Genomic DNA, 13,496 nt, shown 5'->3' with positions numbered 1-13,496 from the left:
GGGGGGGCGGGCCTCGGAGCGGCGCGACGGGCGGGGGAGGAGGCCGAGAGGGACCCGGGCGGAGCGGGGACGCGGGACCAGGCCCGAGGAAGGATGGAGACACGCGGGGCCCGCAGGACAGCCACGGAGCGGAGCAGACTGGCCTGGGGAGATGGACACACAGAGCAGGAGACGGGCTCGGCCAAGAGAGCCCAGTGGGCAGAGACCCAGGCAGAGGTGGGCCCAGAAGGAGGGAAGGAGCCGCAGAGGAAAAGAGAGGCAGACAGAGAGGGGGAGACTGAGAGGGGGTAGAGAGAGAGAGACAGAGACAGAGAGAGAGGGGAGGGGGAGGGGAGAGAGACAGAGGAAGAGACAGGGAGAGACAGAGAGAGAGAGAGACAGGAGAGACACAGAGAGAGGGAGAAAAACAGAGACAGAGAGAGGGAGAGACAGAGACTGAGAGAGACAGACAGGGAGAGAGACAGAGAGAGAGGGGAGAGGGAGGGGAGAGAGACAGACAGAGAGACAGAGGAAGAGACAGGGAGAGACAGAGACGGAGAGAGACAGACAGAGGGAGAGAGACAGAGAGAGGGAGAGACAGGGGAGAGAGGGAGAGACAGAGACAGAAAGAGAGGGAGGGAGAGACGGGGGGGAGAGAGAGAGAGGGATGGAGAGACAGACACAGAGAGGGAGAAACAGAGAGAGACAGATGGAGAGAGAGATGTGAGAACAAACAGACCCAGAGATAGGTGAGACCTAGAAAAAAGAAAGCAGGGGAGACAGGATCAGAGACAGAGAGAGACAGAGACGGGAGAGATAGAGAAGACAGAAAGGGGAGAAGAAAAAGACAAAGCAGGCCAGGGAGATGGGGACAGGAGAGACGGAGAAGCCGGGTACACAGAGGGGCACACTGGTACCCTACTGAACGTTTCAATTAATTAGCCAACGGAGGAAGCCTCATCAAAGTGGGGCAAGTGTGGAACAGATTTCCGAGTGATTACAGAATCCAGACTTACTGGACCTGTTAAGATTGGAAGGACCTCTGAAACCAGCGCTCAGAAAATCTTCGTACCATGAGCCCAAAGCATCCTGATGTCATCTCTAAACACTGTTTAACTAAACTCGACCAGAATGGTCATCTTGAGCCCTGGGCCCTTAAAGCATCTTCTGTGAGATCAACCTGCCAACAGTAACGCTACAGCCCAGGTGGGACGTTCACGGGGGAGTTCATGGAAATCGGTAGTGGTGAAAGCCACGGGCACAGACTGCGAGGATGGTGACAACACGCGGAATGGAACCAACGTCACTGAACCGTCCACGGAGAAACTGGTGCATGGGTGTCTGCCCTGCTGTGCATGTTTTCAACAAAATAAAAAAATAAAATAAAGAGGTGCTGCCACGGGGGTTCTGCAAAAGGACCAGGGTAGATACGAACAGATGGAAGGATGGGGAGAAGGGGGCAGGAAAAGAGTGAGAAAATTCAAGCAGAGACAGAGAGGGCAACGGGATTTGGGAAATGGCTGAGCCAGGATTCATCTTGTTTCCCCAGACCCTCCAAGTCCCCCACCTGGGTCTCCATGGGCATGGTTCCCCCACCACCATCAGGGCCACAGCGCCACCCACTACCCAGGCACTACCCTTGGAGATCATCTCGATTTCCGTACCTCCATTCAAAGTTCTCAGTGCCCCCAAGAAACTTCCGGGATCCTCTGAGGGCCTCCGGTATTGTGCAGATTCTTATATATTCCTAGTCTTCCTTCCGCAGAGTGGCTGGTGGGTTTGAACCACCAACCTTCTGGTTAGCAGTCAGATGCCATAGGCACTGCAGCACCAGAGCTCCTACATGTCCCCTGGATCCACCAAGGTTCTGGGGGGTGCAAATGGTTTTCTCTTGGCTACTTATGAAAACGTTGACGGTTTGAACCTACTCAGCGGGGCCATGAAAGAAAAGAGGGGCCGTCTGCTGCCCTAAAGGTGACAGCCAAGGGAACGCTAGGGAACGAAGATGTACTTTGTAACACATGGGGGCGCCGTGAGTCAGAACTGACCGGACTGGAGTGGGTCTCCTTAAGCTGCCCCTTAGGGCCCCCCCACGGAGTCTGTGCGTCCCCGCAGGCCAGCTGCACACCTGTGCCCGGCCACGGACAGCCCAAGCCGCTGTCTGACTAGTGAGTCACCCTCCGTGTCTCCATGTGAGGGACCCAGAGGTATTGGGCAGAGGCTCTGGGTGGTTCAACCGGGTGATGTGCTTGGGCGGACACTAACCAGAGGTTGCACGTTCGAGTTCAGCAGAGGTGCTCCGGAAGACTTGGTGATGTCCTGAAAAATCACCCACCAAGAACCCTGTGAAGACAGACGGGGTCACCCTGAGGTGAATCGCCTTCACAGCAACGGATTGTTTCAACGCCTGTGCCAACTGGTATTTGAAAAAACAAAACAAAACAGTACTTGCCCGTCCCGGGCTTTACAACAAAACAAAACAAAGAACAGTTGCCACGTGGCATATGCCCGTGTACACACACACACACACACACACACACACGGTACAGAGGTGTGGTAGGTAGGGCCCCCAAGATGCCCACATCTTAATCCCCAGAACCTGTGAATGTTACCTTACAAGGCAAAAGGGAGTTGACAGACGTCATCAAGGAGTTTGAAATCAGAAGATTATCCAGGTGGCCCAAAGTAACCACCAAACCCAAAGCAAACCCGCTGCCGACAAGTTGATTCAGACTTATAGCGACTCCATGTCGGACACAGCAGAAAGGCCCCACAGGGTTGCCAGGGGTGCGTATCTTTACAGAAGTAGACTGCCTTATCTTTCTCCTGCGGAGCAGCTGGTGAGTTCGAACCCTCCACCTTTTGTCAGCAGCCAGTGCTTTAACCACTATGCTATCCAAGCTCCTTCTTGGAAACCCTGTGAGGCAGTTCTATTCTGTCCTCTAGGGGCGCTGTGAGTCCGAATCAACTGGATTTCACTCAACAAGCTTGTGTTCATTTCTTCCAGCACCTGGGAACCAAATATGGACGGGGTACTCTTCCTCCACCCAGGCACCCGCCCGACAAGAATTTTCCATGGGGCCCCTCCACCTGCCTGCACACCCATCCCTGGCACATGGCACCCTAACGCCAGTACATTTGTGAGGTCAGACCCACCGTTGTTGAGCTCAGCCTTTGGCTAAAGGACCCAGCCTTCCTTTCCAGAACCAGAACTGGACTTCTCTGCTCAGCCCTGAGCAGACCCCTCCACAGTCCAGGGCCCCCAGCACAGACCTGAGTCCAAAGTTTGCTGCATAGAAACCCATTACTCACTGCGTTCAAGTCAGATCCTACTCATAGCGACCCCTCCCTGGGTTTCTGAGGCACTATCACTACTGGTAGCACAATGGCTAAGGCATTTGACTGCTAACCAGAAGGCTGGCGGTTCAAACCCACCAGCCACTCCTCGGAAGGAAGATGGGGCAATCTACTTCCGTAGTGATTTCACCTCAGAAACCCAATGAGGGGTCGCTATGAATCGGTCCGACTCGAGGGCACATAACAACAACAACAACATGACTACTGAAGTAGATTGCCCAACCTTCCTTCCAAGGACTGGCTGGTGGGTTTGAACCACCAGCCTTCTGAGGCACTACGACACCAGAACTCTGCTGCACAGAGGACCCCCCAAATGCCGGACCCAGGAAAGAATTCATGGGGGGAGAGGCTGGGTGACAAGTAGTACAGAAAGGCTGGGTGACAAGTAGTCCAGAAAGGGTGGAAAGGCAACTCCATCTGACAAATGGGGAAACTGAGGCCCAAAGAGGCAACGGCATGGGCCTAAGGCTGCAAGGGTTAGGTGTTGGGTGTGGCGCGCCAGGGGAGGATGTGAGGCCCCAGGGTACCGTGAGAAACGGGGTGCAAGGACCAGGCAGACAAATAAAACGACTTGGGAGGGGAGGCCCAAGGGTGGGGCCTAGAAAAGGTGGTTAACGGAGAGCGGCCACCGCCCCAAGCAGGAGGCGGGGCTAGGGAAGAGGCGGGGCCTATCGAAGAGAGCCCGAAAGGCCTAGAACAGGGGCGGAGCCTGAAATGGCAGCTGGGTCAGACAGTGATGAAGAGGCAGCGTTTAGAACTGTGGCGGGTGACATGGGTGTGGGCGGGGCTTACGGCAGCGCAGCAATGAGGCTTGCAAATAGGATGAGGAGGCGGTGAACGATAAGGGGCGGTGCTTAGAACAGGGCTTGACCTATTTTTTCAATGGGCGTGGCTTATGACTGGGGCGGGGCCAAGAGCGGTGACGGGACCTGGGCGGGCGGGGCTGGGGCCGAGTGCATATCCGGTCAGGTGGGAAGGGCTTAGAGCCTACGGGCCCAAAGGTAGGTGGGGGCGCCGGGCACTTCCGTGTGATACCGTGCGTATTTCCGGCCAAGATGGCGGCGCCCAGCAGAGTCAGGTGCGGGCCACTCGGTCTTTAGCCGCGGCGGCGACTTGAGGCGCTGGGAGGTGAGGTCTACCCCGCTTCAGCCCCCCAATTTGGAGATGGAGGAGGAGACTTGTTGCTAAGGAGACCAAAGAGCGGGCTTGATGCTATAGAGGCAGGGCAGTGGGGTTGCTAAGAGCTGGGAATGAAAGCGGTGGAGATAGGGCAAGGGGCTTGTTGCTAGGGAGATGGGAGGGGCTTATGGCTTTGGGCAGGGGTTTTGTTGGTATGAAGGAAGAAAAAGGGGCTATGTTCAATTGGGGTGTGGACAGAGTGGATAGGGGTCATGGGGGGCCACGGAGCACCCCCAAAACGCCACCTCCTCAGCAGACCCCCAGGAGTCGACCGGTCAGGACGCCCGAGCTGCCTCAGCGGTGACACCCCTCCCCAACACTTCGTGCCCTACCTCTTCACCTGCAGCCCATGGCGAATCAAGGCTCGGGGGGCGGCCGCCTCCCCCTGGCGCTGCCCCCCGCTTCCCAGAGTTGCTCCACGGGGGCCGGCGGCTCTTCGGCCGGGGGCTCGGGCAACAATCCTCTGCCCCCACGCAGCCTCCAAGGTCTGCTGCAGATGGCCATCACGGCGGGCTCCGAGGAGCCGGACCCCCCTCCGGAACCTATGAGCGAGGAGGTAAAGGATGGCCCCAGCGAGCTGGGGGGAGGGGGCTGGGTAGGGGTGTCTTGGAAAGTAGGGTTTGCGGGAGCCAGCAGGCGAGCTCTTCCAGGGTGACCGGCAGTGGGCCAGGTGTGAAGGCGTGGCAGGCTGTAGGTGTGTTAACTGAGGGGTTTGCAGGCTGAAGGTCGGGTCTCTTCGTAGTCAGGGGCTGGGGGACAGGCCCCAGGACTCGCGGCTGGGTTTTGGCCGGGGCACACTAGCCTGGGGGTTCAATGCAAGCTCTCTGGAGCCGGGACAGAGGTGGATTCCAGTTACCCAGCTGTGTGACCTCGGGTGCTTCATTGAGCCTTAAGTTCCTTGTTTTGCAGGAACAGTAACAGTAACAGTACTTCCTCAGGGTTTCCTAAGGTTGCAGGTTAACGAGGGGCCACGCTGTCTGTTGGCTAGGCTGGGACCCTGAAGAGAGCCGCGTGCGGTCATGAAGGGCACCCGCGGCTTGGCTTCCACTTTGGGCTCTGCCCGTTGCTGGCTGTGTGACCCTGGGGAAGTCACAGCCCCTCTGTGCCTCAGTTGATCTCCCACTCATTTAGACCCTGTGTAATAGGGGAGATCCAGTCTATAGTGTGTTGCAGGGAATAATCTTTACAGGAGCGGGCCCCCAGGTCTTTCTTGTGTGAACCGCTTTGAGGCGCAGGGGTTTGAACTGCTCACTTTTGTGCTTAGCTCGGTGCTTAACCATGGCGCCACCAGAGCTGCCCCTGAAACTTGATAGCAACGTTTATTATAGTATTTCACGAACTACGTACTGAACGCTGCGTAAAACCATTTAAATATTAAAAAGAAATCCAAACCTACTGCCTTCAGGTCAGTTCCAACTCACGGTGACCCTGTGTGACGGAACCGCCCCATAGGGTTTCCTAGTCTGTAATCTTTATAGGAGCAAATTGCCAGGTCTGTGCCCCCACGGAGCTGCGGGGTGGGTTCAAACCGCTGACCTTTGGGTCCTCAGCTGACTGCTTACCGCTGAGCCACCAGGGCTCTTGAGTCGGAAGGGGCTGTGGCCCAAGACAACGGCCGTCACCGTGTTGCGCACGACACATTTTGCTTATTTTGTTTGTCGTCTGCTCCTTCACCGGAGAGGGCGCCCCGAGGTGCTGCCTCCCACAGGTCTCAGGGCTGCGTCCCTGGAGTCTAGAAGGACCTGGCCAGTCCTGGACCCTCAGGAGGTGTCTGTTGATGAAGGAACTGTCGGCTCTCAGGTGTTAGCGCTGATGACTGACTGTCATCCATTCATTCATTCATTCACTCACTCCCGGTCCTTCCCCCCCCACCCGGGCCCTCAGAGGCGGCAGTGGCTGCAGGAAGCCATGTCGGCTGCCTTCCGGGGCCAGCGGGAGGAGGTGGAGCAGATGAAGGGCTGCCTACGGGTGCTGTCCCAGCCCACACCCCCTGCGGCCGGCGAGGCCGATCTGGTGACCGACCAGCAAGAGCGCGAGGGCGCCTTGGAGCTGCTGGCCGACCTGTGTGAGAACATGGACAACGCTGCTGGTAAGGCCCTGCCCCTTCCTGCCTCGGCCGGGCCCTGCTGCAGCTCGGCCCTGCCCACCGCGGGCCGCCTTCCTGGCCTCCCAGCCTGCAGCCCCGAGCCAGCGTGGCTCCGAACCCCCTGCCCCTCCGCGCTGTGTCCCCGTAGCCGGCACGAGTGACCTCCTTGAGCGCTGGGCTCTTTTAAGAACTACTTGTATGGGATCGGACTGATGACAGCAACTGGCGGGTTTAGGTGGGGCCTTCGGGGCAGGGAGTTTATGTCAACGGGAGAGGCAAACTCAGAAAAGGGGGACTCCGGTGCCATGAGTCGAATAACATCATCAGTGTCACTGAATTGGACACGGAGGAACTGCGAATCGGGGTACACCTTGCTGTGGCTGTTCCCCAACAACAACAACAACAACAACGTTCCAGCCGAGGGAGCAGCCAGCACAAAGGCCCTGTGGCAGGAGCAGCACTGGGCGGGCGGCAGGGTGGAGGCGGTGAGGGGCGGGGCTGGGGCTGGGGCTGGCGGCAGGGTGGAGGCGGTGAGGGGCGGGGCTGGGACGGGCTGGGCCTCGTGGGTGAGGCCAGGCTCTGGTCTGCATTCTGAGTGGGGGGAGCCCACGGAGAAGGTTAGCTCCGAGTGCTGAGACCCCCTTCCAAGGTGCTTTGGAGGAAGGGCCTGGCCGTGTGCTTCCAAGACGCCAGCCCTCAGCCGACCCTGGAGTGGGGTTCTGCTCTGACTCCCGTGGGGTCGCCGCCGTGTGTGGGACTGACGTGCTGGCGCTGGGCCTGCTGTGGGAGTGACAGCAGCAGCTCAGGGCCTTGTGCTGGGGGGTGGGGGTGGGACCTCTCTCCTCACTGACTTGGCCAAGCTTGCGTGAGACGCTTGGGAGCAGGGACCACTGCCCAAGCGTGCCACAGGTACTCGACCGGTGTCCCTGTCCTTGTCACCCCTTGCCCATCTGCCTTCACCATTGCCTGAGTGTGCTACAGGTGTTGGACCCATGTTCTTGTCCTTCCCGCCCCCCCCTTCCCTGTCCACCCTCCATAGCCCCGTCCCCTCGCTCTGTGTAGATGGGGCCTTGGCTCCCGTGTCACACCGCCGAGACGGATGGTCCGTAGACGCACACGTGTGCCTGGGTCAGCTCGGGGCTGTGCACGGTGCGCCGGGACAGAGGTGTTGGTGGGCGCGTGGTTGGCAGGTGTGTGAACGTGTGCATGTCTGCGCGTAGAGGACACAGCTGCTCACGCCACTCCGATGTCAGGACCCACCTGGAGGGCCTGGTTTGCTGAGTGCGAGAGCAGCGCGGAGCTCTGGTGGTGCAGTGGTTAAAGTGCTTGGCTGCCAACCCCCACGGTGGATGTCCCATCTTTCTCCTGCAGACAGGGCTGGTGGGTTCAAACGGCTGACCTTGTCAGTCGCAGCTTTAACCACGGTGCCACCTAAATAAAGAGAGCTCTGGTAGCATAGTGGCTAAGACACTTGCCTGCTAACCAGACGGCTGGCGGTTCAAACCCACCAGCCACTCCTCGGAAGGAAGGTTGTGCAATCCTACTTCCGTAGTGATACTGCCTGGGAAACCCAAGGAGGGGTCGCTATGAGTCGGGGCCGACTCGACGGCACGTAACAAAAACAACAACAACAACAACAACAACAGTCATGGAAAGCCCCTGGGGCAGTTCTCTGTCACAGGGATGGGGTGGGGGGCTGGCCGGGGATGGGGCCGGTGGCCGGGAGTCGGACTCTCCTCGACGGCTGTGGGTTCGGTTTCATTTCCTCATTGTGGACGTTGAGAGGGTGGGGCGTGCACGGCACTCGGGACAGCACTGTGACCTCAGGCAGCTCCCCCGTGACCTCCCGCACACCGGGGAGCCATCGGTGGGTGGGGACAGCTGACTCAGGCTCCACGCGAGCCGTGGAAGCAGCAGTGCCCTGTTCCGGACTGCGGTTGCCGTCAGCGTGGGAAACCACAAAACCCGCTGCTGCCAAGTGACTGCAATTCCCGGCGCCCCCCGTGGGTCAGACCGGAGCCGTGCTCTGTCGTGTGCTCAGTGGCTGACTGCCAGCCTGCCTTCCCAGGCGCCTCTGGCTGCACTCAGCCCCGCAAGGTTTTGGTCGGCAGGCTGGCAGTGAAGACATTCCCCCCCTGCCCGCACCCCCGTGTTTGAGCCGCACCGGCCTCGGTGGGCCGCCTGGCTGGGTGCTTCTGCGCCGGCCGCCAGGCCCTGCCCTCCAGCCTCACCTTGGCTCCTCTCTGCCCCCTCCCTGCCCCGCAGATTTCTGCCAGCTGTCGGGCATGCACCTGCTGGTGGGCCGGTACCTGGCGGCGGGCGCCGCGGGGCTGCGGTGGCGGGCGGCACAGCTCATCGGCACGTGCAGCCAGAACGTGGCGGCCATCCAGGAGCAGGTGCTGGGGCTCGGGGCGCTACGCAAGCTGCTGAGGCTGCTCGACCGGGACCCCTGCGACGCGGTGCGCGTCAAGGCCCTCTTCGCCATCTCCTGTGAGTCCCGGGCGTGCCGCTGGTTCTCACGCACAGTGACCCCAGCTCACAGAACTGCCCCACGGGTCTCCAAAGCTGCCATCTTTACAGGAGCAGTTCACCAAGTCTTCCTCCCAGGGAGGGGACGGTGTGTCTGACCCGTTGACCCTTCAGTTACAGCCAAGCGTTGAACTCCTGTGCTATCAGGGCTTCTTGGGGGTCAGGGAGGGTCCCCGACGACTTGTCAGGATTCCATGTGGGGGGCTGGGAACGGAGCAGGGGGCACTCCGGTGTCCAGGAGTTAGCAGCATCAGGGAAAGCCCTCGTGGTACAGTGGATATGCACTGAGCTGCTAACTGAAGGGTGGGCGGTTTGAACCCGCCCGGCAGCTCTATGGGAGAAGGCCCTTGCTACCTGCTCCCGTAAACGTCACAGCCCTGGAAACCCTCCGAGGCTGTTCGTAGGGGCACGTGTCACTGGGTCAGAGTCAACACAGTGGCATCCGACAACATCAGTGACCCTGGAGTCTAACGCACAGTTAAACACTCAGCTGCTCGCTGCAAGGTTGGCAGTTCTGAGTCCACCCACAGGCATCTCGGAAGAAAGGCCTGGTGATCTTCTGAAAAGCCAGCCATCGAAAGACAGCCCCATGAAGCACGGTTCTTTCCTGATGCACGCGGGGTCCCGGGGGTCAAGTCACCTCCACAGCAACTCGCTCTCTTACTGGTCTGAGTGCGGCAAGTGGGGAGTGAGGGGTTCTTTGTACGTTGACAACAAAGCCCTGACGTCGAGTGTGGGGGAGGTGCTCAACTCTGTCAGTTACACCCAGAGCCACAGAGTGGCCATGTGGAAGGAGATGGATCTTGGGGCATGTGAGTACTACCGCGAGCATGTAGAAGGTGGTGGTGAAGATGACGGGGTGATTTCCTTAGAAGAATCCTGATCCAAAGGGGGAAACGCACGAGAGAATTTAAAATTCTCATGGAATCCAGACTTTCTGGAGTCATGGAGCCTGGAGGGACCCGACACTATTGCGTGGAGATCATGTTTAAATCTTAAGCACAATTCCTCAGCCTTTCACCCAATCAGCTGTTGAGGTTACTTAGTAAAGAAGTGTGCCCTGAATATTGTGCTGTTCTAAGAACCAATTTTACAGGTTCAAAGAAGCCCTGGTGGCACGGTGAGTAAGCACTTTGTTGCTAACAAAAGGTAGACAGTGTGAACCCACCCACTGCTCCACAGGAGAAGGATGGGGTGGTTACTTCTGGCAAGATGACAGTCTTGGAGACCCTGTGGTGCAGTTTCCACTCTGTCCTCTAGGGGCGCTGTGGGTCAGAATCGACTCCAGGGCAGTGGGTGTGGTTTGGGCTTTGTTTCCATGGAGATTGACAGCCTTGGAGACCCTGTGGGCAGTTCCACTCTGTCCTCTAGGGGCGCTGTGGGTAGGAATGGACTCCACAGCAGTGGGTGTGGTTTGGGCTTTGCTTCTGTGAAGATTGACAGCCTTGGAGACCCTGTGGTGCAGTTTCACTCTGTCCTCTAGGGGCGCTGTGGGTCAGAATCAACTCCAGGGCAGTGGGTGTGGTTTGGGCTTTGCTTCTGTGAAGATTGACAGCCTAGGAGACCCTGTGGGCAGTTCCACTCTGTCCTCTAGGGTCGCTGTGGGTCAGAATGGACTCCACGGCAGTGGGTGTGGTTTGGGCTTTGCTTCCATGGAGATTGACAGCCTAGGAGACCCTGTGGTGCAGTTCCACTCTGTCCTCTAGAGTCATTAATAAGTTGGAATCCAGTCGATAACAATGGGTTCTTTGGCTTTATGTGGGATTAGATTGACAGCAGCAACTTAAAAGACTGGGCAGGAACCTTAGGGGCAGTGAGTTCGTGAGACGGGGGAGGAAGCGCGGAGAATGGTCGCACCGGGAGATCATCAGTCGCGGAGCTGCAGGCGCAGCAACTGGAGCGGGTGCTCTGCTGGGTGTACTCTCAGCAACGACAACACATCGGTTCCTGTTTAGGGATGAAGGAGTGGGGGTGGTGACCCCGTCTTGTCCGCCCCCAGGCCTGGTCCGGGAGCAGGAGGCGGGGCTGCTGCAGTTCCTGCGCTTGGACGGCTTCTCGGTGCTGATGCGGGCCATGCAGCAGCAGGTGGAGAAGCTCAAGGTCAAGTCGGCCTTCCTGCTGCAGAACCTGCTGGTCGGCCACCCCGAGCACAAAGGTGGGGGGACGGGGGGAGGGGGTGGGGATGAAGGGTGGGGGGGAGAGGGCAGGAGAAGCGGGCAGGGGGAGGCCGAGGGGAAAGGAAGGCCCAGGATAAAGGAGGGGGCCCGAGGTGGGGGTGGCACGGCCGGCACCCTGACCCGCCGAGCCCCGCCCCCAGGCACCCTGTGCTCCATGGGGATGGTGCAGCAGCTGGTGGCCCTCATCCGGACAGAACACAGCCCCTTCCACGAGCATGTGCTCGGAGCCCTGTGCAGGTAAGCGGGGGCACGGGGACGGGGTGGGGCGCCCACCTCTCCCGGGCTCCAGGGCTGGGTGCCTGAGGTAGGAGCACCATAGGGAGAGATGCCGTGAGCCTACGTTTCCTCGTTTGTAGGGGAGGCCTGGGCCGCTCAGACGGGTAAAGTGTTGGACTACCAAACAAAAGGTTTGGTTTAAATCTTAAACCAAACACAATTCCTCAAGCCTTTCACCCAGTCAGCCGTTTAGGTTATTAGTAAAGTTTGCCTTGAATATTGTGCTGTTTTAAGAACCAACTTCAAACACCTCAAGGTACCTTGGGGAAAAGGCCGGGCAAGCTGCTTCCAAAAGGCCCTAAAAACCCCGTGGCGCAGTGCTGTGTCGGAATCAACCCAGTGCGACCTGACAAGGGGCTGACAGAGCAGTCTGGGAGGAGGGGGGACAAGGGAGTCTTATCCCCCAACACACAAAGTGACCGCCACACCCACTGCCGCGGAGTCCATTCCGACCCACAGCGCCCCTAGAGGACAGAGTGGAACTGCCCCACAGGGTTCCAAGGCTGTCATCTTTACAGAAGGAACTCTGGTGCTGCAGTGCCCAAGGCATTTGACTCCTAATCAGAAGGTTGGCTGTTCAAACCCACGAGCTGCACAGCAGGACTAAGACGAGGCAGTCTACTTCTGTTAAGATTTACAGCTCAGAAACCCTGTTTCAGGGGAGGGGGTTGCTATGAGACGGAGTTGATTTGACGGCAGTCGGTTTGGTTTGGGTTTGGTTCATTTTTATGGACCAAACCCAAACCAAACTCGTAGCTGTCGAGTCAGGTCATAACAGCCCCTCCTTGGGCTTCCGAGCCAGTATCCCTAGAGAAGTAGATGGCCCAATCTTCCTTCCAAGGAGTGGCTGGTGGGTTTGAACTGCCAGCCTTCTGGTTAGCAGTCAAATCCCTTAGGCACTATGCCACCAGAGCTCCCATCTTTATGGAAGCAAAGCTCAAACCACACCTGCTGCCCGTCGCGTCTGTTCCACGTCACCGTGCCTACGGGGCTGTCAAAGCTGTGCTCAGGACGCCGACCGCCACGTTGCTCTCCTGGAGCAGCTGCCGGCTGGTTTGGTGGCAGCCAAGCGCTCAGCCCTGCTGCCCTGGCCTCCTCACAAGTGCCTCCGTGTCCCTGAGCAAAGCCAGTGTGAAGGGGCTGAGCAGGGGAAAAGCTGACAGTGTCCCGTTCTGTGCCAGTCCCACCCGTCACTGGGCTGGAGGGATTAGTGCTCCCTTTTTTGATGAGTCATTGGGTGGGACAGTTACCACGCTGGCTGCTGGCCCGAAGGTCCGAGGGTCAAGCCATACAGAGGTGCCTTGGAGGAAAGGCCTGGCCGTCAGCGTCCCCAGAATCAGCTGCTGAGAACCCTGCAGTACAGCTCTGCTCTGACACTTGGGGTGCCGTGAGTTGGGCTCAACTCCACATCAACTGGCTTGGTGTTTCGGGGAAGTTCTGGGTTCGAGTCCCTGGGTGGTTCCAATGGTTAAGTGCTGAGCTGCCAGCAGAAAGGCTGGGAGTTCACATCCACCTCGAGGCCCCTCGGAAGAGAGGCCCGGTCCATTCCCCAAAAACCAGCCACAGAAAACCCCTCAGAGGACAGTTCTCTCTGACACCCCCGGGAGGGACCCTAGCGTCAGAGGCGGCCGTCGGAACCGGTTTGGGCTTGGTTTGCAGGAAGGGAAACTGAGGCCGCACGTGGGGCTTTGGCTTGCCCAGGCTCCCGCGGTCGTGGGGCGGGGTGGACGGCGAGAGTCCAGGAGCCCATGTGTAGGGAGTAGGACCAAGGGCCTCTGTCCCCGCAGCCTGGTGACGGACTTCCCCCAGGGCGTGCGGGAGTGCCGCGAGCCACAGCTGGGCCTGGAGGAGCTGCTGCGACACCGCTGCCAGCTGCTGCAGCGCCACGAGGAGTACCAGGTGCGGGGCGGAGC

The 13,496-nt window shown here is 58.9% G+C and overlaps 1 protein-coding gene across 1 annotated transcript in view; it reads left to right on the top strand.

Annotated features, from left to right (window-relative positions):
* The first annotated feature begins 4,727 nt into the window (after nucleotides 1-4,727).
* The window catches only part of HSPBP1 (HSPA (Hsp70) binding protein 1), a 9,949-nt gene continuing 1,180 nt past the window's right edge, over nucleotides 4,728-13,496 (top strand). Inside the window, 7 exon segments of the mRNA XM_007957291.1 lie at nucleotides 4,728-4,815; nucleotides 4,818-5,071; nucleotides 6,400-6,604; nucleotides 8,867-9,091; nucleotides 11,130-11,285; nucleotides 11,448-11,544; nucleotides 13,371-13,482. Coding sequence (XP_007955482.1) covers nucleotides 4,728-4,815; nucleotides 4,818-5,071; nucleotides 6,400-6,604; nucleotides 8,867-9,091; nucleotides 11,130-11,285; nucleotides 11,448-11,544; nucleotides 13,371-13,482 — 1,137 coding nt within the window.

This window comes from Orycteropus afer, unplaced genomic scaffold, assembly GCF_000298275.1.
Source record: "Orycteropus afer afer isolate SDZICR_OR568_19922 unplaced genomic scaffold, OryAfe1.0 scaffold00726, whole genome shotgun sequence".
Classification (NCBI taxonomy): Eukaryota; Metazoa; Chordata; class Mammalia; order Tubulidentata; family Orycteropodidae; genus Orycteropus; species Orycteropus afer.
This window is presented reverse-complemented; position numbering and strand designations above follow the sequence as displayed.